General features: G+C 53.0%; 1 protein-coding gene across 1 annotated transcript in view; it reads right to left on the reverse strand.

The window, feature by feature from the left end:
* Positions 1–6,066: 6,066 nt before the first annotated feature.
* The window catches only part of LOC144176849 (intraflagellar transport protein 140 homolog), a 78,939-nt gene continuing 61,189 nt past the window's right edge, over positions 6,067–23,816 (reverse strand). Inside the window, exon 6 of the mRNA XM_077705236.1 lies at positions 6,067–7,232. Coding sequence (XP_077561362.1) covers positions 6,407–7,232 — 826 coding nt within the window. The 3' untranslated portion in view covers positions 6,067–6,406. The remainder of the gene's footprint in view (positions 7,233–23,816) is intronic.

Genomic DNA, 23,816 nt, shown 5'->3' on the forward strand with positions numbered 1-23,816 from the left:
GTGACTGAAGCACGAGCGACCGCTAGCGGCTTTATATTTGCAACGCGCGCAGTAGAGGGAGAGCGGTACGGGGGGGAGAGCGCGCATGCGCAAGCAGCGCGCGCTCTTCTACGCCCCACCGCGCTGCTATCACGCACCTGTTACGCCGAGACACGGCCGGACTGGAGGAGCGGCGAGCACGCACTTTCATATGAAAGTGCGCGCCCGCCGCTCCTCCAGCCCGGCCGTGGCCGAGACCGCGACGGAGCGTTCCGGGGGTGACGAGTGAACGGGCTGACTACGACGCATGCGCGCACCTGCTGCGGACGCGGAGCTGTGGACGCCGTCCGACGCAGGAAGAGGCGAGGCTAAGAAATGCTCTGCATTTAAAATTCCCCCGCACCTCCCCGAAGGGAATCGTGCAGAAATGCGAACGCATTGGGTGCACCGATGAGTGTGTTGCGAGTAATGGCGTAATTAATGACGAGAGTGTGAACGTAATCATTTATTCATCAGCACCTGTTTGTGTTATCGTTGTACCTGACGGCCACAATCACTGCCTTGTGATCGCTAAAGTGGACGGTGAAAGGGTCTTTGAGAAGCATACGCGCGTCACAGTTTCGCGTAAAGACCAGATCAATGCAACTCCCGTGAATGGTATAGTGGGGCACGTGTCGATGCCGGCAGAGAGACAATGCATAGAGTGCCTGGTCTGCATGTACAGTCGCGTGCGATTTGAAGGTAATCACGCGAGCTTTGACCGATAAAGGCGATAACGCCCCCGCGCGGCCTTTTTCGGTGCGACTGGGACCTAGTTTATGCATTCTCCTCTCCCTCGGTGGCTGTTCCTTCAAGCAGTGAGCACTCCCGCGGCTAGTAAACCACCCTTTCCGCTTTGTGGTTATCTTGTGTGATTGCAATCGCGTGTGCGTTTTTTTCTCGGTTATCGTGAGCAACGATAGCACCCATTATTATTAATGTCCAGTATTTCCCGAGAATGCGTTTCTGCGCAACTTTTCGAGAACTGCTGCAAAATACCACGAGCGCGACGTCGTCGCTGCGTGCGCGATAAAACAAAAGGAAGGGATTATTGATTTTGCTGCTGGAGTGATGGCCGCTGGAATAAACAGCGACCGAGGGAGAGAAGAATGTCTAAACCAGGAACCAGGCAGAGTAAAAGAAGCCGCGTGGGGGCGTTATCGTCGTGGTCCGTCGGCGCTCGCGCGATTACCTTCAAATCGCACGCGACTGTACTCGACCAGCCACTCGCCACTCTTCTTGCGCACGTCAACGTTGAAGTCGCCAACCAAGACTATGGGGTCAGAGGGTTTGGAGCGCACGCGCACACTTTCCATAGCCGCGTCCAGCTGCGCGGCAACGGCGTCTCGAGCGAGGCTGGGCGCGAGGTACACGGTCACCACAAAGACTGCGTCTCCGGTGTAGGCAAGGGTGTACAAGTCCTTGTACGGAGACGTGTCTCGAACGGGAGACGTGGCAACGGCGTGCGATATCAAGTTCCCATACACGTTAGACACGAGACTAACACCGCAGTACTCGCCGTCCTTGCCGCTTCGAGCAAACTAGTACAGCTCGCTTCAAGCGCATGCGTTCGGCATTGAGCGCGGATAGATAACACCTGCGGGCGCACGCCGACAGCGCACGATAACCACCGAATAAGAAATGCATTCGCATTTACGACGACGACGACGACGAAGGCAGAACTACGAGGCGCGCGCTCACGTGCGCTCGCGCTGGAGGAATGCAGGCGCACGCCGCTCGATGGACGCAAGACAACCCCCGACTAATAAATGCATTCGCATTTAAAACAAAATTCCCGCGCCTTCTCGCGAGGACGAGTAAATGCAGAGCATTGGGGGTCGTTAACGCCACGTAAAGTCGCGTTAGGGTGGGTATACTCGGTGACAACTTAAGAACGGCACCGGAAGTTGCCGCTCTGCCTTATCACCGTAGCCGGATGTTTCTCCGCGCGGCGCAAGTAGGGCGTTTCAGGGAATATTTTGAACATGGCGTGAGCCGTTCCCGTGATTTTTCGGACTTAATATGCTTATAAACGACTCCAGTGACGACAAACAAACTGCGTGAGACAAGGCAGTCGATATCACGCATTCATAGCAAACCCCTTTCAAAACGCGCGCGCACCGACGTCACGGGTCCGGCGCTTTGGCGGAGTGATGCACTACGTGAGGTGGTGCCGTTCTTGAGTTGTAACCGAGTATAGGCATGCGTCCCATGAAAATCGGGTTTGAAGAATGAGGGGGCGGGGTGCGCGTTGGATTATGCGGCTTCTAGAAGTCTATTGCACCATCAAGAGAGTTAGTGAGCCGTTCATACTGGGCTTGTCTGTGGCAAGATCCATTCGACGCGTGGGCTTTCAGCGCTGCTATCGGACACTGATAAACGAGTGATGAAAAACGAGCTGTTTGTAGATGATCGGCGTCCCGGGCGAAGCCAGCCGGAGCGTTCGGAAACGTGGGGATTGAAAACGCAAAACCAAAAAGCAATCGAATGTGCTGTTTACCGCAGTGTAGAAATCTTCCAGTGCCGGGAAAAGCTAGCGTTCATACCTTTCCTAGCGATAAAAAAGCCCAAAAGGTTTGGATAACTATGCTCCGCATTGGAAAAGGTGTCAGCAACACAATGGGGTTTGCAGTAGTCACTTCACGAAAGCTGATTTCTTCTGGAGCAATATCCCTAAGTTTAGTTCGCTCTCTCGTTATTGGTGGTGTGTTTTTCGTGCAAGTTGAGTGTGTCGTTTATTAATAGAAAATCTGCATCCACAGAAACCGCGGTTGAAGAAAGACGCCGTGCCGCCACATAACATTCCTATGTGCACGGACGAGAAGGAAGTGAAGCCAAGAACCAAGAGGAGAACGTCATTGCTCTTTTATTAACGTGATGGTTTCTTTTAATAAATGCTGCATTCCAGTTGAATTTTGTGTTTTGTTGGGTTGTTTGTGCTTCATTCTCTTCTGAGCTTGCAGCTTTTTTTCTTTCTCAAACCCCTCACAGGAAAAGGCGATGTAGGTATTTCTAATAAATAAATAAACTTGTTACTGCCGCATCGTCGTTTCCGACAGCGCCCTGAAAGCACAGCACAGCGGATGTAGCAGGCCCTGCCGTGGAGGCGTCAGCGTTTGATATTCAGTTTCGGTATTTTTATTATTTCCTATAACCTGCATAAACGCCGTTGGCACACCTCGCCACCGCATAACCACCGCAGCAATCACCGTGCGCACGAGAGACGGCACCGTCATCCCGCGAGTGCAGTCCCTCCGAGTTCTCGGCATGATACTTGAGAGCAATCGCTGCAACGGCACTACAGTCAACCGCCTCACCACCAAGCTCACGACAGCCACCCGCCTCATCAGGCGAGTGACCACACGGCACCACGGCATGAAGGAGGCCAGCCTCCTCCGACTGATACAGTCATTCGCCATCAGCCACGTTGCATACGTGGCAGCATATCACCACTGGAAAACGCCAGAACGAGCCAAAATCGACGCCGCGATACGGAAGACGTACAAGGCGGCCCTCGGGCTCCTCGACAGCACAAGCACGGCGCGGCTCCTCGAGCTGGGCATCCACAACACCCTCGACGAGATCGCCGAGGCCCACCGCACGGCCCAGCTCGAGCGGCTCTCAACCACGCGCACCGGTCGCTCCATACTCGACCGGCTAGGCTACGCATCCAGAGCAGTCTCAACCTCTAGTACACGCCCGCTGCCAGACGCCGTCACGCGCATACTGCGGGTTAATCCCATACCAAAGAACATGCATCCCGAGTACAACCGCGACCGACGAGTCGCCCGAGCCAAGGCCCTCACGGAGCTCTACGCCCGCGACACCGGTGCCCTTTACGTTGACGTCGCCGAGTACCCCGACCGACCCGGCACGTACGCAGCGGTGGCAGTCAGGGCTACCACCGGTGACATCTACAGCGCCTGCAGTCTCCGCGTCCCGGTCGCGCGTCATGCCGAGGAGACGGCCATTGCCCTGGCCCTGACGGACCCTCAGTGCACCACAGTGCTAAGTGATTCGCGCTCCGCGATACTCAGTTATGCGCGAAACAGTGTGTGTGAAAGTGCAGTGAAAGTGCGAAGCAACACCACGACCCCATCAGTGTCCGCCACGTCCCTTCGATGGTTCCCGGCGCACATGGACTCGCTCGGCTCCAGCAACGGCCACGCCAATCGCAACGAGACGGCAGATGCCGCCGCGCGCGAACTCACCAACCGCGCGGCGACCCCTCTCGCCTCTCGTTCGGCTAGGCAGCCGGCCATCAACCACGAACCCCTCACGACCTATACCGAGGTCCTCCAATGGTACCGGCTCAGCCGACGAACTATGCCACCACCTCATCCTCGGCTCACAAGGGCCGAGGCCGTGCTCTACAGACAGCTACAGACAAACTCTGTGATCACACCCGTGTTGGCGCAATACGTGTGTCCGGGTGCCTACGACAGCGTGCAGTGCTGTGTGTGCGCGAGAGCAAACGCGACTCTGGCCCACATATTGTGGGATTGTGAACGCAACCCAGACGAGGCGGCCGCCCCGACGCGGCTGCCGGACAGTTTCACGAGTGCCATGATTTCGTCCGAATACACGACCCAACTCCAGGCCGTCCAGCAGCTCGAGGCAGCTCTCGCACGGCAGAGACTCGGGGAGGCGGCGAGGCCGAGGGATCCACCCCCTCACTGCCCGTCAGCCGAGCCAGTCGACGCCTGCGGCGCACACCACGAGGACGTCCAGGCCGCGTCACGATAGGGTGCCTCTCTAGGAGGCGATCCTCTCGTTCTGCAGGCTAGCCAATAAAGTTGTCTCTCTCTCTCTCTCTCTGTAAAAACAGGCCACACAATTATAATTTACTCGTATTATTTGTACTTAGCCCGACACAACTGCGCAAGTGGCAATAACAAAACGCTGTGCTCGGTTGCGTTTACCGACCTCTGATTGGCGCCTAGTAAATATTCGTAAAGTGTGCTTGAACAATTTTACGGGCATAAATGGAAGTGTAATATCCTTTATAGAACCTGCAGTGCCAAGAAACGTTCACGCATTGCGGTTGGCTGGTGACGCCATTCGGTTGTAGGCACAATCCCTCGATGCTCAGCATGTCATCGGTGGCCTCCCTGATGCCGCAAAACACTGTGTGACTGGCGTTATAAACTAATTCGCCTTCGACAAAGCACACTCGTGCTCATCGGCAAGGGAAAAGATGGTCTGAAGAGACACTAATGGGCCCGGATCGGCTTTTTCCTCCAGACGCGCGCGCTTACGCGCGTCCCGATCATCGTCCCGTCCTCCATTTTGGATACCCCGTCGCGCCACCTATATTCGCTGGAAAGTGCGAATACGTGGCTCGCTCAGTGCGCCTGTCGTGTGCGCGGCGCATTTTCGCGTCTATTGCAATAAGGAGCAATAAAAAAAAGTGCCTACAACCGCTCTAGAACATGAGTCGCGGCCAGCTGCCCGATGAGCAGACGAAATCCCGCCGCCTCCGCCGCCAATCATATGATCGTTTGTAGGTCGCGAGCAGAAGCTCCGACCTCCGATGGGAGCGGTCAGTTCTGTGGAGCGGTGCGCCGGAGAGAAACCATGAAGTAGGGGTCACGTGATGCGCACTCCTAGGAGCCAAACGGCGGATTTCTCCGTCGCGCGAATGCCCCTTAATGCCCTCACAGAACATCCACAGTTTTTTAGCATGCATGAGGGTAAGGCACGTGTTGCCGCCACCGATAAGGACTTCGCCTCTGGGCTGTCTCTGGAATCCATTATGGTACATACGACAAAAATTACTCTGAACCCCACAGACTGCAATCTTCCCCCCGCCTACACAAGGTGTTTAGGTCACGTGCTTCAGCCTATTTAAACTTATATTTCTTTCTTAGCTTTTAGTGTGAACAGGGCCCCCATTGGGGGGCCGAAACGTCATTGTTTCGTTTTCTCTTGTGGTCGGCTTATTCTTTATTCAATCAATGATCTTCAATGATCGTTCCCGACCAGACGAGCGGCCGTCGAAGCCTCGATTTCAGACACTTAGAGAATTTTTCACTTATTCGGGCTCATCCATCACACGGTCCAGCAGCGCCTCCGTGGAGCGACGGCGACCCCCTGCGCCGTCCATGCCGTCTGGCGCCGCAGTTGACTTGCTCAGCAGGACGCGCTTTGAGCGCGCTATGAGCTGGGAAAACACCCCACGAAACCAACGAATCCCGTTATTGTGCAGTATACGGGCGTGCAGACTGTGAGTGAGATTAAGCCGGACTGGGACGTCACTTGGCCAGCACGAAGCAATTTACTGCTATCAAGTTACTATGGACAACCACAGCATGCAGCGTATTAACCGCGCGGCCAGATTTTCTTCAGACAATAGGAGTGACATCGCGCAGCAGCTTTTCCGCGTGACTCAAGGGGCGTCGGGCAGTTCCTCCTGCACCTCCCCGTCCGAGCTGTCTCTGTCCCCGTCAGCGGCGCGCCTCGCAAGCAGCGACTGAAGCTTGCGCCGGTCGTCCGTGCTCCAGCCAACGAGCCTGAGCACCTCGGCGTCCACAAACTCGGCCACCTCAGGCATCTCCCGCAGGCAGCGCCTCGCCGCGGCGTAGTCCCTCTCGCTGACGTAATGCTGGACAAGGAAGGCCAGCAAGTCCCCCTTGCGCACGGCCGGCTCCAGGTCCAGGCGGGCCATGGCTTCACACTGAGCCACCGCTTCAAGTGGACTGTCCGCGTACAGCTCCTGGATGGCGAGGAACTTGCGCACGGCATCCATGTGCTCCCGCACCCTGGCCACCGCTGCTTTTGGCGCGGTCTCCCCGCAGAGCTGCAGGCACTCGTGGGCCTCGCCCAGGGCGGCCAGCGCCTTCTCGTAGTCGCGACGCTCCTCGACCTCGGCTCTGGCGCACGACTCGTAGAAACCGGCCAGGAGGTCGAACGCCCTGGCCTTGGTGTAGAAGGAGACGACGTTCTTGGCTGCGTCGCCGTCCCGCTGCCAGTCCAGTGACTGTAGGTAGTTGGCGGCGAGGATGTAGATGTCGCGCTGCCGCGACACGTTGGCGAAGAAGACGATCTTCCGCGTGTCCCCAGACTTGAGCAGTGCCCGCATGGCGCGCACTTTGTCTCCAGCTTGGGTGAATTTCTTCGCAGCCAAGTGGTAGTTGTCCTGCTTGAGGCAGCACTCGGCAACCTTCTCCAGGACTTTGCGCAGCTTGGCTTTGTCTTCGATGCCCTCGGTAAGTCTGTTGGCGAGAAACGGAGAGGAACGTCAGGCACGACTCCAAGGGAAACGACAGGTCATTCGTAGCCAAAGACCCTTGCTGCTACACAATTTAAAAGTTCTAAAATACACTTACAACATGATAAACAAATGCAAAATTGATTAGATTTGCTGATAGCCAACATTTACGGCCGTACTGCATGGATTGGAAATTGGACCAAAAGATTTGAGGGGAAAGCCTTATATATTCCATCAAACGCGAAAAATGACCGCCGTCGTCGGAAGCGTCAACATGAATGGTACCAAAGCCACGTGACCTCGATCAGCAGCGGGAACTGCGCAGTGGAGGAGCGCAGTGGTGCTAACGCGCGTTGACCCGGATTTTTTAAGCCGTCTTTGGAGAATTTGTTTTTCTTCTACCCGCTATGCGTGGAATAAATGGAGGGGGGTATTTACGCTGCTAGCACGAGGGTCAAGATGCAGTCCCCAGCATCGTGGGAAACTCCAGTGGGCCATTTGTCTTCTATAATATTTACTTTGCTTGTTTCAATATTGGCATGATGGTTATTCTTACGTGGCAATATTTGGACTGGAACCAAACTTCATTTCGCCTCCAACGACTCTTGAAGCGACATCACGCTCGTGTGCCGCACTGGTTCAGTGGCTAAGCCGTTGTGCTGCTGAGCATGACACCGCATGCCTGTTTCCCGGTCGTGGCAAATGTTTTTTTTAATGAGAAAAAAAAAAAACCGGGTCCCTGGGCAAGACTGTGGCTCACGCTGAAAAACCTCGGGTACTCCTCTAACTTAATCCCCCGCCCCACATCTCCGGTGCAGCTTGGATGCGCAAAGTCCATTTTCAGTTCCGACGGTTGTCATTGTGCTACCACAGGAATATGCCGATGCCCTCGAGCGCATCGGCATATTCACAGTCTGAGAAATCGGCACAAATTTTACTATGTCAGTACAAAGTGGTGCAATTCGTCAATGAAATGATTGTGGTGCTGTATGATCGTTCCGCTTTAACGCTAGCACAGAGTTACCAATGCCATTTCTGGTACTTTTTCATGGCGTTACTGCTTATGTGTTACTGACCGTGAAAAGGTAAACGTTCGACAATATTAGTGATCCTTTTTCTTCTGGGATGGTCATTAAAAGCTAGTTGTTTCAAATTAGAGCTAAAAGAGCTTTCCGCATTCCGCGCACTGAAAAAAAAAAAAGGCGCCGCTTGCACTAGCTGTGCAAGGCTGCAGAAACAGCATGAGCTGGGGATCGACCTAGCTTCTCCTCCAACTGACAGCGGATCCCAGGAGAGAGCGAGCAGCCGGACCAGAGCAGCGCAAAGCCATTTCGGATGGCAATGTAAAGCAAAAATGGCAGCATCTCCACTCCGTGGATGATGGCTAGGGTACGTAGTACGGGGACTCGAAATGACATCCAAGTTGCGCCCCGAGTAATACACGATTTGCGCCCCGCCCGTCATTCGATTTGAGCCATGAGTTGCACCTTGATTATTAACCTAAATGAAAGTGCAACTCACGGCTCAAACCGAATTTCGCTTGATGTTCGCTGGATGGTGGTGTGCGCACGGATGGACGCGGACGGACATTGGGAGGTCCTAAGCTACTCTGCACCGTTATAGACGAAGGAGTAAGCCGTTTGACTCTCGGGTACTAACTCGCGGTCGTAGCCCAAAAGGTAAGGTGACTGACACTGTCTGGTCTATCAGACACAGGCTGGAATCCTGCCGGCGCCTGCATGTGTGATTTTTTGCATTTGTAAATGCCATGCGCACGGACGCGGACGGGCATTGTGCGGTTCTAAGGTACTCGGGACCGAATATTAATTAAGTACTATATGCAGTGTTTTCTTCACTAGCAATGGTCCTTCGCTTCCGACGGCACAGCCACCAGAGGCAAATTCTCTTGTAGCCCGTCCTCGCCCGGTAGACCCGGTAGATAGACACTTCGTCAGCTGGTCCGGTGGCCTCTCCACGAGTGGATTATGAAGGGATTGTTGTTGTTGTTGTTGTTGTTCCTTTGAATATTGGCGCATACCCAATCAGGGGATCGGCCAAACATCAGTCGTTAATTCGAATGAGATTCAAAGAAAATTAGAAAATTAGAATGATTCAAAGAAAATTATAAAAATTTGGAAGCTTTTCTTTTTCTTGTGTTGGAGGAATTGAGTTTGGAATTTGGTTAATATTGAAACAAAAAAAAAAGGAAATAAGTAAATAAATAATTAAATAAAGAAAAATAAGAAGAGGAAGAAGAAGAAGGAGGGAGAGGAGGAGATTTAAAAAAAAAAAAATCAGAAATGGATGCTTTTGGAGGGCTCAGGTGAGGATCCAGAACAAGATACGAATTAGGTTGTAAATCTTTTGGAATTTTCAATGAAGCGCAGAAGAGCAGAACAAACATGGCTTGACGGATTCATCGTCATCGTCTTCGGCGCGGCGGACCCGTGGCGCGCCGGTCGCTACACGATGACGACGACGACGAAGGCGGGAGCTCATGTAGCCCAAGCGCACGCGCAAGCCTGGACGACGCCGCGGACGGTGGCCGCGAGGCACGCGCTCACGCGTGCTCGGGGTTTTCTGTCTACGCCAGAGGGATTTGTGTCGGCCCAAGCAGCTGTGCAGTTATCAAAGCCCAGGGGTGAGACAGCAGAACCAGGTTTGGGAGCAGTTTTTGGAGCAGCAAAATCTCGATTTTGGAGCAGAAGAACCTCGATTTGGAGCAGAAGAACGACATTTATTATGTCACCTTAGGAGCCTAAAAAATCAAATTTTTGGCAACTGGGGGGAAAAGTGCACTTTTTAATTGGCTTTGAACGCACATAAAACAGAAGCAGCCTTTCAATCGTTTTTTCGACCAGAGTATCACAAGGTACGAACTCCGCTACTTTTTTGCAACCATTTTTAATTCTTAAGCTCTATGCATAGACAGTGTGGAGTGCCGTTGAAAACATCGAATTGAAAAACTAAGCAATCGTAAGGCACTTTTATTATCATGTCAATGCCGAAATAATTTTTGTAATCCTGCAGACTGGGCTTTTACGCAGAAGTGTAGACCCACGGCAAAAGTTGCGCAAAGCGAGGTGACAGCCCGTCAGCCCTCCCATTTCAATCCCCAAGGTGCACGTTCGCTAGGATCGTAATTTCTGTAATGTTTGTATATTTAGCCACGTCCCTTTTGACATTAAATTTTACTTCAGATTAGTGAACCTTTATTATTAGCGTGCAATATAATAGCCCACCCCGCCACTTCTGCAGTGTCGATCGTCCCATTCCCGCCGCTAGCAAGCTCGCTGTCAAAGGCAGCAATAACTCAGCATTTTATAACACCGCAATGAGTCCGAAATTTCATTCAAGCACGCACCGCGCCTCACACTCACGGATGAAACACGGCGAATTAGCGGTCACCTCGTTGTTTTTGATGAACTCCCAGTGGCGCAACTTCCCGCAACGGATCAAACTAAATGTAAACCCAGCCACCCCAATAACCAAAACCACGCTAGAAATCGGCGAAGAGCACTCTGCCTGAGCATAGCCTCCTTTAAAGGAGGCTATGGCCTGAGCCACAGGCAATTGCTTCGCCCGGCGGCCTAGTTTTCCAATCTTCCCCACACCAAGATGGCGGCGCCGAGTAATGTCGTTCCGGAGATACGGCGCTCCGAAAATTGCCGTTTTTTCATCAACTTGCACAAGTAGTTTGTCGCCTCACTACACATAAGTATTTTTTCTGCAGGACTTTGCAAAGGTTTTTAATGGGAAAACTTTAAAAACTCGCAGAATATAACATGTGCAACACGACATTGTGACTATGGAAAAAACTATCCCGAGGACAATTTTATGCGGGTTTTTTTTATTGAATGATCAATCAATTAAACCGTTACAAGCAGCATCACCTTGGAGGTGCTGGAAAATTATGCCGTCAGTAAACATTTTCCCCCACCGAAACTGACGGCAGCTTAAAAATCCTTGGCTCTCAGACTGTTTAGGAGCAGTTTGGCGCAATTTTTGGAATTTTGAAGCTTTTGGAGCAGCCTGGCGCAGGAAAACGTATTTGTATCAAAACTGCGCAATATGCGCAGCTGTCTCACCCCTGAAAGCCCTCTCTCCCGCAAATGGGATTGCGCTGCGGGCCTGCATATACTGAGTTGCCCTACGCTGTACGTCTAATGGGCGAGTCGGCAGTAACCGTGCCCTGCCACAGACTTTTCGATAACTTCCCTGTGTTTTAAAGTAAAGCTTTATACCTCTACCCCCCACGGGTTCTTCCGCGACCGTTGGTGTCAACAGAAAACTCCCGCGAACAAATAAAATAATTCACTGGCACCGCCAGGGATCGAAACTGGAACTAATGGAGTAACAAAGCGAGAGCCTGTTGTATTACCGATTTTGCAACCAGCCCACGCGGAGACGGGAGAGACAAGTGGTGCACTCACCAAGCACAGCTGCGGGTTCAACCCCTGCATTCTCGCTGAAAGCGACGTGATAGCGTCCCGTGACCTCTCACGTCGCTCTGACCCCAACACGGCACGTCTAGCGACCCTGTGCGCGCCTTGCGCGTGTGGTAGGAGTTACAAAAATTAAAGGAAGCCCACACCAACGCATGGCATCTCACTTCTAGTACGCCAAAGTGCTAAAGCCTGTGGCCTGCAGTGTTCACGTAAAAAACCACAGCTCCTTGTCGTCAGCCCTCATGCCAAACGACACATTAAGGAACACATTCAAATACTGCTTGATGGCCAGACCATCACTCCAACCCCGAGCATCAAGATCCTGGGCCTACATCTCCAGGCCAGCCCCAAGAGTGACGTATCCTCGCAGTGCCTCAAACACAGCATCAATTAAATCATACACATGATCAGGCGAGTTGCCATTAAGAAGCGCCGGCTCAAGGAATCCGATACCTTTCGATTAATTCAAGTCTTTGTCCTCTCCCGAATCACTTACGTCTACCACCTGTCCTCTTCTCGGCAAGGAGGACATAAAGATGCTCTATATAAGGATTAGAAAGGCGGTTGAGCAGGCCATTGTTCTTTCCATGAGTGCGTCCACAGAGAGGCTGCTTAGCACGGGGCTTTACAACACGGTGGAAGAGCTGATAGAGGGCCATCTTTCTAACCAGAAGGTCCGAATGAACTGCGGCGAGTGGCCGCATCCTTCACCATATTGACTGGGCAGCACAGAATGTCACTCCGCTTGATGTGCTCCCGGACTCTTGGCGACAAGAACTAAAGATGCTCCCTTTGCTTAGAAATATGAACCCCTCACACGACGAGGGTCGGCGACAAGCACGGGCTCAAGCGCTCAACACCACCCGCGGTGGGGATCACGCAGTTATCTACACAGACGCCTCCCAACACCGAGGGCAGCAGTACGCCATCATCGTGCCTACCTCCAGAACCAACCTCCTTACGTGCGCCTCACTCAAGGCCAAAGACATGACGGCAGCAGAAGAGGCAGCCATCGGCTTTGCTCTCACTCAACCAGGGGTTCGGGATGTAGTCACTGATTCCCAACAAGCCTACCGGAATTACCAGTCGGGTTGGGTGTACCGACCTGCACTGCGTGTGCTAAGAAACCACACCCCAAATAATTCCATTCACCTCATCTGGACACCCGCTCACGCTTCCATGGAGGGCAACAAATACGCCCACCAACAAGCCTGCACTTTTACCCTCCGTGCTATGGAGCTGCACGAGGACAGTCACCCGCTTGTCTCGTTTAGGGACATAACCCATCATTATCGCCTCCAGAGGCAGACCCTACCTTCGCCTTATACCCGACCTTTCCATAGAACAAAAACTACCCTACGGCTCATACAATCCGATTCCTCCCCACACCCGACGCTTCTTCACTTGATGCACCCGAATCGTTACGACGCTAAATGGAAATGTTGCTCAGAAGTAGGAACACTCCGCCACATAATGAGTGTGTGCGACCTTAGCCCTGAGCACTCTCCTCTCTTTCCGTCAACTACCCGACAAGAGCAAGAGGGAGATAGTGCTGTCCAGCCTCTCTGCCTACCCAGCTTCAGCTGGTGGATAGAGCACAGGCGGCGCGGACTGCATATATATAGGCAACAGTGAAGGAACCACTCCACTGGGCCGCATTCTGGGCCGTTAGGAAATCTGAATAGAAGAATTTCCTCCTCTTCCTCCTCCTCTACCGTCTCTGCCGCCGATTTCGTCGCCTCCGTCCGCGACGGCAGCGACGGAGAAGTGGGATCGTCTAACACTGGGTTTGAGCTTCCTTTATTTTATATATATAAAAAAATTCCACTCATATGCTATACTAATACAACTCAACCAACCACCGTTATATAACCTTGCCAAGAATATTTCTTTGAAATAATAGAGGGTGTTGTTAAGTGCATTTCACTTCTCTCTGGTTTCACTATTTGTAGAGCGACGTGAGTGAATTTAAGTGACGTCACATGGGTAATCGTTGTGGGTGTCATTTACAGCTTTGCTTTCCAACCACATTCACAGGGTGGATTGGCGCAAATTTTTTTATGTCCCCCTGTGCGTGTTTTTTTTTTTGTAATACCGACTGGGACACCCCTCTGGTGTACTGTCCACCCGCTACAAAGGGTCAAGCCACTACGTCGTCGTCATCATCATCATCATCATCAATGAACACAGCACCGATCGCTATAGCATGACTATCAACGTGAAAATACGGTTACACATGCGAGAAATGGGATGATAGTGGGGTGAATCACTGTGTTAAGAATAGTCATTCGCAATTGTAGAGATAGCAGCGATCAAATTAATATCTTACTCGGTGCTAAACTAAGCCTAAAGTTCCCAACATCAGCGGCGATCCGTGCAACTCAAGTCGGCTGGAGCTGACGGGGAAGACGTTCTTCTAAAGCTCGTCGCGGACCAGCGTGCTGCGTTTGGGTTCCTCGACCTTTGGGGGCCACCAACGTTCGGTTGCCCTGTTCTAAAACTGTGTATGTGCAGCAATGCTATATTCCGCTGACCGGCCGCACAGCGACCCGGCACCAGCACCTCCGCGTGACGCGGCAAACGCCGGCGGCCGCATCGCAAGCCGCTGCCTGCGCGCATCGCAGGCCACTGCACATAGCTTGTTACCGCCTGCCCGAATGTTTAAACAAAGTTACACATGCGAGCAAGGGGATGATGGTGTGTTGAAAAATTGTGCTAGGAATTGTGACTAACTCTGGTAGTGAACGCGCAAACCAATATCTGCACAACTTCCCTGCACCCGAGAAACAGAAGTCGGCCATGAGCCGTTCGGGGAGAACCCCTTTCTAAAGCTTGCCGCGAGCAAACTTGTTGCGTTTATACTTCCCTCAGGCTCTCCATTCTAAGGAATGATTTTGTGATCCTTCCATTCACCAGATGACCTTCTGTCCCGTATCGGAACGGGAACAGAATGAGCTATTCAGGCCGACCGTTCACCGCTGCGCCGGCATTTCCGAATACGACGTCATCTGCCGCCGGCCAATCGCGGAAGGCAGCCAGTTCTCTGACCGCGCCCCCGAGCAGGGGTCGTTTGCTTTGACGAAAAAAGATGGTTTGGGTGTATTTACACTTAAAATAAACATGTTTTTCGAATTCAGCGTCAAGAAAACCATACTGTAACGCCCCGAACGAACTTTTTTTTTTTTTTGAAAAGCTCTTCCCCAGCCTTTTTAGGCACATTTGCTGTGCCTACGAACAAGAATTTTTTTTTTTGCAATAACAGCTCGTCGCAGGTGTTTTTGCAGCCGAGCTGAGTACGCCTTGGTTTCAACATTTCGTCTGTATACGGACAAATCGGCGTAGAACGGAAATTTTTCACACCCAAAAGGAATACTGTTTTGATTTTCCTCAGCGGCTGCTGGAGTGACGTTTTGGCCAGAATTTTTTCCGCCCAGCTTGAAGAGCTTCCGGAGCGATGTTTCGGCCAGTGTCTTCCACATCTAGGTACGCGCCCTGTTAAGCGTGCACGGGCGGGGTTGGGGTTACAGGGAGGGGGTGCACACGCAGCCAGGCTTCACGCGCTCACATATTACGCGGCGGTTGTGATGGCGGGCGGTTTGAACGTCTCACGGTCCGGACTGCTATCCTCCGTGGTCGAGCTGTTTAGGTTGGTGTGTTACACCGACAGCAAGCAGATTGTAGTATAGGGCGAGTGGGCGGTTCATCTTCACAATACAGCGCTACAGAAACAAAGGCTTAAGCTGAGACAGACAGGATGAGCGCTGCGTCCCGTGTGTCCCAGCTGAAGTCTTTGTTTCTGTTGCGCTGTATTGCTAAGAAAAAACAGACAGTAAGATGCCTTCGACCAGCGAGGGTGAGGGACAGCCTCATAAACGGGTGGTAGGCTGCGCAGGCTGGCACGGGGAAAATCGAGCGGGGGAAGTCTTGCGTTATTTGATATACTCGCCAGCCTTCTATTCTCTGCACGGGGAACCCGTAAAACTCGCTCTCTGTGATTTGGCTATAATGCTGGATGGAAAACTACTTTTCAACTCGCATGTGAACTACCTGACCAACCCTGGTCTCCGTATGCTTGGTGGGATTTCCTAAGCGACCAGTGAATTCACTACGAATCGGCTATGTGTGCGCGCGCTGCGATAGCGCGCAGCAGGGCCGCGCGCCGAGATGCTTTCTCGCATGGCATGGATGCTGGAAGGCTTAGGATAACATAAAATGTTTGCGCTAAAAAGGGGGACACGGACGGAGTGAGGACAGACACACGCGGCGCAAACTTCCAACTACTTTTAGATGCAACGCATCTCTTTAACTTGTCTTGTCCCGCGTCGTTGTCGCGGCGTTGTCTGCATTCCTCCCCATTCCCCTCGCCGCGGCAGCTGCGCGCTCCGCCGCTATCACCGCAGCGCCATCTGTGCGTCAGCGCGGTCAGCGCGCAGCTTGCGCTCGGCTGCGCTCGCTCCCGTCGCCGTGCCAGCTGTGCGTTAGCGCGCAGCTTGCGTTCGGTTAAAGATTTACACCATCTTCCCGCGAGGGGAACCATGGGGTAGATGCGACGCATCGGGGGTGAACATGCTGCGTAAATAGGATACACAACAACAGCAATCCACACGCTGACATCGCTAACATGACGGAAACGCAACGGCAACCCCCGATGCGTCGCATCTAGCCCATGGTTCCCCTCGCGGGAAGATGGTGTAAATTTTTTATTGCCACTGTGTCAACTTTAAACACTTTGCAAAGGACGATCGCGCATGCGCAAGCAAAAAGATAGATTAAACGTTCGGTGACGCGGCAGCCAAGAAAACCAATTCCTTTTCGGTAAGAGCCAGTGAGGGCGTGCTAACACCCTTATCACCGAGTCTTGCTATCGCCTCAGCCTCAGTGATTCCTCGCAAAAGTTGCGTACGACCACGAGATAAAATTGCACACTTCTCATATATAGGCTTACAGCCGCATCTCAAACCATGTGCCGCCAAGAAACCACCAGTGACAGATTTAACCGATCATTCAGGCAACACCCGGTCTGCCCTATGTACTGCCTCTTACATTTGAGCGGGAGGCTGTACACTACCCGGCTCGCACAGGCAACAAACCTCTTCTCGTGCTTCTTGTTGCACTTCTCTGGGGGAGGGGTTGGGGTTCGTGAGTCTGCTCAGCTTCCCAAGCTTGTTGGGCGCCGAAAAAACCACCTTAATATTTGCCTTCTTCCCAATCTTCTTGAGGTTGTGGGAAATCTGGTGCATATAGGGCACAACACCAACTTTCGGGCGATTGCCGGATGCGACATCTTTACCTGTATGTTGAGCACTTGGTCTCGCCCCTCTCAAAATTATTTCCGCTACCGACACCAGCACTGGCTTAGGATACCCTTCTGAAAACAGACGATCGCTTTGTTGTTCAAAGCTTGCGCCCATGGGCACAAGCTTTGAACAACACCGCGGGACAGGCTCGGCACCCGTAGTCGACGCAGGATCGAACAAGCCTGGCAACGACCGCCCAGCCACGAAACACAAGAATGTGAATGGCCAAGTCATCAAGGCGGGATGCATGCCCATTTTACCGAAAGAGGAAACCAAGATCGTGGTGCGGCCGCAGGGTGGCCTCGACCTTACCAGAGCCAGTGGCCCGACGGTCACCGCAGCCATACTTGCGGCCACCGGAATAACAAGCCAAGACAGTACGGAAGACGCGGTTTGCCCGAACACCCCGCAGAACATAGTTGTCGTCAGTACATCGAAGCGAGCGAGCGCGGACCGGTACACTAAGATGAAGCAAATCTACATCCAAGGGAAGCTGCATGAAGTCAACGCTTACGAGACGGCACCTCACAACACGACCAAGGGAGTGATCCGAGGTATCCCCGTCGAGGAGGGACCCCGAGAGCTGGACGAGAAGATCGTCAATTCAAGAAATCCACTAGCTCTGGCTGCCAAGCGCATTGGCAACACGACCACGGTAATCGTCGCGTTCGACGGATTCAAGGTGCCCAACGTTATGTACGACGCAACGCTTGTACCCTGCTCGCTGTTCCGCAAGCAAATCGACGTTTGCTGTGTGGTCGCCTCGGACACCGAAAGGACGTCTGTCCTAACCCCACCAACCGCATCTGCCGGGGCTGCGGCCTCACCAACCCGAACTCGGACCCGGACCCGGACCACCCGTGTACTCCCAAGTGTAGCCTGTGTGGCGGAGCTCACCTGACCGCCGACAAGGCCTGCTGAGCGAGATACAAGACCCCGTACGTGGTGCGCAAGAGGCAGTGGGACCGCCAGAAGGCCAACATCCAGCTGTCGCAGCAAGAGTTCCCGCCCCTCCGCCCGGGGGCAGCCAAGCCCCGGTCACCCTCACGCGACCGGTCCCCTTCCCAAAGCGGGAGGTGGAGGAGGCACAGCAGCACTACCTCGCGGTCGGGTTCCAAGACACCGTCTCCCGCAGACAAGGTGAGCTGGGCGGACACCGTCTGTGGCGCCGCGCGGGAGGGGTCCGGAAGGGCACCTAAAGTACCAGAGCAAACTCGGGCTACCGATAACGGCGTCGTAGAGGCGCTGAGGAAAGAGAATGCGGTTATGCGCGAACTGATACAAAAGTTAATGCAGGAAATGCGTTAGCTCAGGCGCGAGCGCCGGCCAACGTCCCGATCGTGGACGCACCAGCCTCGAAGAAGCGGGCCATAGAGCCACAACAGGAGGAAGGGCCCGAAGGCCAGGTACAAGCGGATGTCAGGGACATAAAGAGCATGCTATGCACCATGCAGAGCTCCATCGAAACCCTACATGCAACGGCCACCGAGCTGGCATACAGGACAGCTATACCTACAGAGAAACGTACAGATGATCATGAGCCACCCTGTATTCGCATAAAACGCACAAGCACCTCTGAACAACCAGAGATCGAGCGGCCACCAAGGGCATCCGGACTTCTCACCTGAATCAACATGGCCAGCGGTAATTCAGGGATAATCATATGGCAGTGGAACTGCCGCGGATTCGCCAACAAGAAGGCAGTCCTGCACCAACACATCAGGCACGCAGCACGCAAACCGGACGTGATTTTACTACAAGAAACACTCATGGTCGCTCCCATCCTACCGGGCTACAGGGAACACATCTGCACGATAGAGGGCAGGGGACTATGTACGCTCGTCAGGAAGGGCCTTACATTCGTCGACCACGAACTCGGCGGCGTTCAAGTAGAGCACTCGTTCGTGGAACTCATACCGACCAAACAGAGGAAGCAGTGCATATTCTTTTGATTGTGGGGTTTAACGCGCCGACGCAACGCAGGCGACGAGGCGCGCCGTAGTGGAGGACTCCGGATTAATTTTGACCACCTGGGGATCTTTATCGTGCGCCGAAATCTCGTACACACGGGCGTTTTTGCTTTGCGCCTCCATCAGAAAAGCGGCCGCCGCGGCCGGGAATCGAACCCGCGACCTCGTGCTCAGCAGCGCAACGCCTTAGCCACTGAGCCACCGCGGCGGGTGCATATTCTTACTAAATGTGTACAGCAACCCGCCCAAACGCCGCCAGAGGTTCCGGGCGCTGCTCCAGAAGGCAATCAAGTCCGCCGGGTACCAGACGCTGATCGCGGGAGGCGACTTTACTGCGCCACAGGCAGCATGGGGCTATGGTTACAGCACGGCCAAAGGGAGGAACCTCGCACAAGATGCGCAGGAGCTAGACTTCGCGCTCATCACAGACCCGGCTAACCCGACGAGGCTGGGCAACTCGGCCACCTGGGACGTGACCCCGGATCTGACGTTCGCCAGGAACGCGGGGATAGCGACCGTCACGTGGAGCAACACGATGGTCGACCTGGGAAGCGACCATGCGATCGTCGAGATACACGTCCGAACACCGGACAGAATGCAAGGCAGCGCGCACACGTTTCCGTGGACGGATTGGGAGGATTTTAGAAAGCAGCGCGATCGAATACTTCACAAAGCAGGAGAAATCACGGATATCGAAGCGTGGTCCCGCGCCTTGGTAGAGGACGCCAAAGCGTCGTCCAAGACGGTCGAAACCGACGTCGACACCGACAGGATGAACAGCCACCTGGCGCACCTCATAGAGGCGAAGAATTCGATCCTGGCCAGATGGAAAACACAGAGACTCAACCGGAGGCTCAAAAAAAAAAAAAAAAGGTTGCCGAGCTAAATCGCAGCATTGAGGAGCACTGCCGCACGCTCAACCACCAGAAATGGGATGAGCTGTGCAATGCGGTGGACGGCCAACTGCACAATAGCAAAGCGTGGAGCCTACTAAAGCGTCTGCTGGATGAAACAAACACCAAGTCTCACCAGAGGGACCACCTCGCACGCCTGCTACACAAGGAGCTCGGGGAACATGGTAAAGATTCGGTGGCCGCCTTGCCTGCGGGCAAAATACCTGCCGCAGATTCCGACCGTGCAGCACGGCCCGTACACGGGCGAGCCCAACGAACAATTAGACCGAGACTTCAGTGTGGAAGAGATGAGAACAGAACTGCACGAACTCAACAGCATGTCGGCACCGGGCCCCGTCGGGGTGTCGAAACGCGTCCTGAAGAATCTCGACAACCGCTCGGTGGAACAACTGACCGACTACATCAACTTCAAAGAAACACACACAGCGCGCAAAAAAAAAACAGGACGAAAGACGGAGGGATGTACAACACAAGCGCTGACTCTCAGCTAGTTTTTATTAGAAACCCAAAGAATATATATACACAAGTGTGCACATGCGCAGAAGAACCACATACGATTAAAGCGACATATCACACAGTAATACACTAAAATATTAAATAACAAGCCCACACTCCAACTTAAAACAGGCACGCGCCGAGTAACTGACAGTTCACGCAAGCATATGGCCAACTATCTTTGCTTCCTTTTCGTGGAGCTTGATGGAAGTCTGGCTAACGCAGTCATCTTGATGGAGGTTAATGTAGAAGGCCTCAACTATCTCCCGAACCTTCTGATTTCTGTGATCGAAAAGCACTTCGGTATCAGTGAAAAGAGGTTCACATCCACGCGTTTCACATATTTTACAATGTGCGGGCAGATTTGCATACGTGCAGTTTTTATTGTCCCTCCGTGCTCTCCTAGTCTTACATTCAGGCACTGCCTCGTCTGCCCCACACTCTTTTGCAGGACAGCGGAATGCGGTACACAACACCTAATTGGCAAGGCACAACGGCTCGCTTGTTTTTTTTTTTTTTTTTTTGCGATAGTATGCCCCTTGGCATAAAGTCTGAGAAGTACAAGTTGGCACCCGTTTCCGGGAGGAAATCCAGAAGACAGCGGTGGTCGCTGACACCGCACGTGTTCTGGCTAGTACCAAGTGGACGTGTCTTGTTCACCATGGAACAAAGCCTGCCTATTTTGTTCTTTGCCGAGAAAATAACCTCTAGATCATATCTTGACCCGACATTTTTCAGCCCGTGTGCCAACTTGTGCATGCAAGGCATGACGGCTCGTTTTTTCCCCGGTTCTTTTTCCTTCTGTACCTCGTTTCTTCCGTGCCTAATCTCTCGGACTAAGGTCTGACACACCGAAATTATTACATGGTTCGGAAATTCTGCTGCCTGAAGGCGGCTTATCTGATCACCAAAGCTATTTTCCACAGTATGGTGTATGTGGGGCAGACGGGGCGGTGCCTGAATATAAGACTAGGAGAGCACGCGGGGACAATGAAAAACTGCACGTATGCAAATCTGCCCGCACATTGTAAAAAGTGTGAAACGCGTGGATGTGAACCTCTTTTCGCTGATACCGAAGTGCTCCTCGAGCACAGAAATCACAAGGTTTGGGAGATAGTACAGGCCTTTTACATTAACCTCTATCAAGGTGACTGCGTTAGCCAGACTTCCATCACGCTCCACGAAAAGGAAGCAAAGATAGTTGGCCATATGCTTGCGTGAACTGTCAGTTACTCGGCACATGCTTCTTTTAAGTTGGAGTGTGTGCTTGTTATTTAATCTTCTAGCGTATTACGGTGTGATGTGTCGCTTTAATCGTATGTGGTTCTTCTGCGCATGTGCACACTTGTGTGTATATATTCTTTGGGTTTCTAATAAAAACTAGTTGAGAGTCAGCGCTTGTGTTGTACATCCCTCCGTCTTTCGTCTTGTTTTTTTGTGCGCTGTGTGTGTTTCTTTCAAGATGATTTACCAACTCGCCCAACTTTCGGTGTGACTACATCAACGCCTGCTGGCTGCGAGGCAGCCTACCGCGCCAGTGGAAGACCGCGAAGACGAGTTTAATCCCGAAACCCGGCAAGCCGCCGAGCCTCGACAACCTCCGCCCCATATCGCTGACATCGTGCGTCGGCAAAGTCATGGAGCACGCACTGCTCAATCGATGGCAAGTGTACCTGGAGCAGAAAGGGATCTACCCACCGTCCCTCATTGGCTTCCGCCAACACCTCGGCACGCAAGACGCCATGATTCAATTGAAGCACCAAGTGCTTGACAACACGACCAAGGGAACCAGGGCAATCCTAGGACTCGACCTAGAAAGTGCCTTCGACAAGGTCGCGCACTCGGAGATCCTGAGACAAATTTCGAAACGAAACCTTGGCCCGCGCACTTACAACTACGTGAAAGATTTCCTAACAAACAGACGTGCCGGACTAGTGGCTGGGGATCTCCAACTGGAAGAGCAAACGTTGGGCAGCGCCGGCACCCCGCAGGGCTCGGTCATCTCACCCACACTCTTCAACCTGGTCATCATCGGGGTGGCCGAGAAGATGCAAGACATCGAAACCGTCCGGCACACTATATACGCCGACGAAATTACTCTCTGGGTGTGCAGAGGCAGCGACGGTTACATCGAGTCGACACTGCAGTCTGCAATCGACGCAATAGAAACCCACTTACAAGCACGGGCCTGGGTGCTCTCCCAGGAAATCAGAAATCCTGCTCTACCGCCTGACACAACGCGGCAAACTCAAAGCCCAAAGAAAATATGAGGAAATCAGTCTACGCACGAGTGACGGCACGGTTTCAACGGTTTGAAAGGTTTCAAAGGTTTATTCAATTCACAAAAAAATATACATACATGAGTATATACAGACGAGGGTCCCAAAACCATCGAATAGTCTAATAATAGTAATCGAATAATCCCTATAGTCCCGAAAATCAGAGTCCTTGGCATGATAATCGACGCCACGGGCCACAACGGCAGAGCCATCACCAGACTAATGCATAAGACGTACAACGCCACGAGACTCATCAAGAGAATCACCAAAAGAAGGAGCAGAATGAGGGAGGAAAATCTCACGCGGCACATCCACTCGTTTGTCGTCTGCCACATCGCTTATGTCGCAGCCTTTCATAACTGGTACAGGCAAGAAGAAGACAAGATCAACGTCCTCATACGCAGGCTTTACAAGATCGCCGTGGGCCTGCCGGAATCCACCGGCACGGACCACCTGTTCCAGCTGGGCATCCACAACACACTGAAAGAAATCGCAGAGGCACAGCGTACCTCGCAACTGGAGCGGTTTTCCGGCACGCACGCTGGCCGCCACATCCTCGAGACCCTTGGCATCGGATACCACACACAGCAGGGACATAAAGCCACCGTCCCAGTCACCATCCGACAGACACTTCGAGTCGATCCGATCCCCAGAAAATTAACGTTCATCCGGAGAACAACCGAGGCAGAAGAAAGGCCCGAGCCAAGGCTCTCCTGAACGCCCACGGCAACGATCTGGGCACGGGATTTGTGGACGCCGGCGAGTACGAGAGAGGTTCACGATTTGCTGTGACGGTCGTCGATTCACACGGGGTGACAAAGATAACAGCAAACGTGGCATGCGGACACGCAGAAGAAGCGGAGGAAATAGCAGTGGCCCTCGCCCTCACGGACCCGGCGTGCAAAACGGTCCTATGCGACTCCAGATAAGCGATCAGGAACTTCGCCAAAGGATGGATATCGCGGAGAGCGGCCCGAATCCTAAGCCGACGCCAAGTCCACGGAGAACTAGAACCACTAACCCGACTCCAGTGGTTCCCCGTACACATGGGAGAAGTCTCCGAGAACCATCGTAATGGCAACGAGACGGCACACGCCAGGGCACGCGAGCTAACAAACTGCGCCGGCGAAGACCGTCCGTGGTTCAGCCCCAAAGATCGAATGACGACCTACAACGAAATCACCA

Source organism: Haemaphysalis longicornis, unplaced genomic scaffold (assembly GCF_048455015.1).
Source record: "Haemaphysalis longicornis isolate Haplotype H1 unplaced genomic scaffold, Haemaphysalis longicornis Haplotype H1 scaffold_1, whole genome shotgun sequence".
Lineage (NCBI taxonomy): Eukaryota > Metazoa > Arthropoda > Arachnida > Ixodida > Ixodidae > Haemaphysalis > Haemaphysalis longicornis.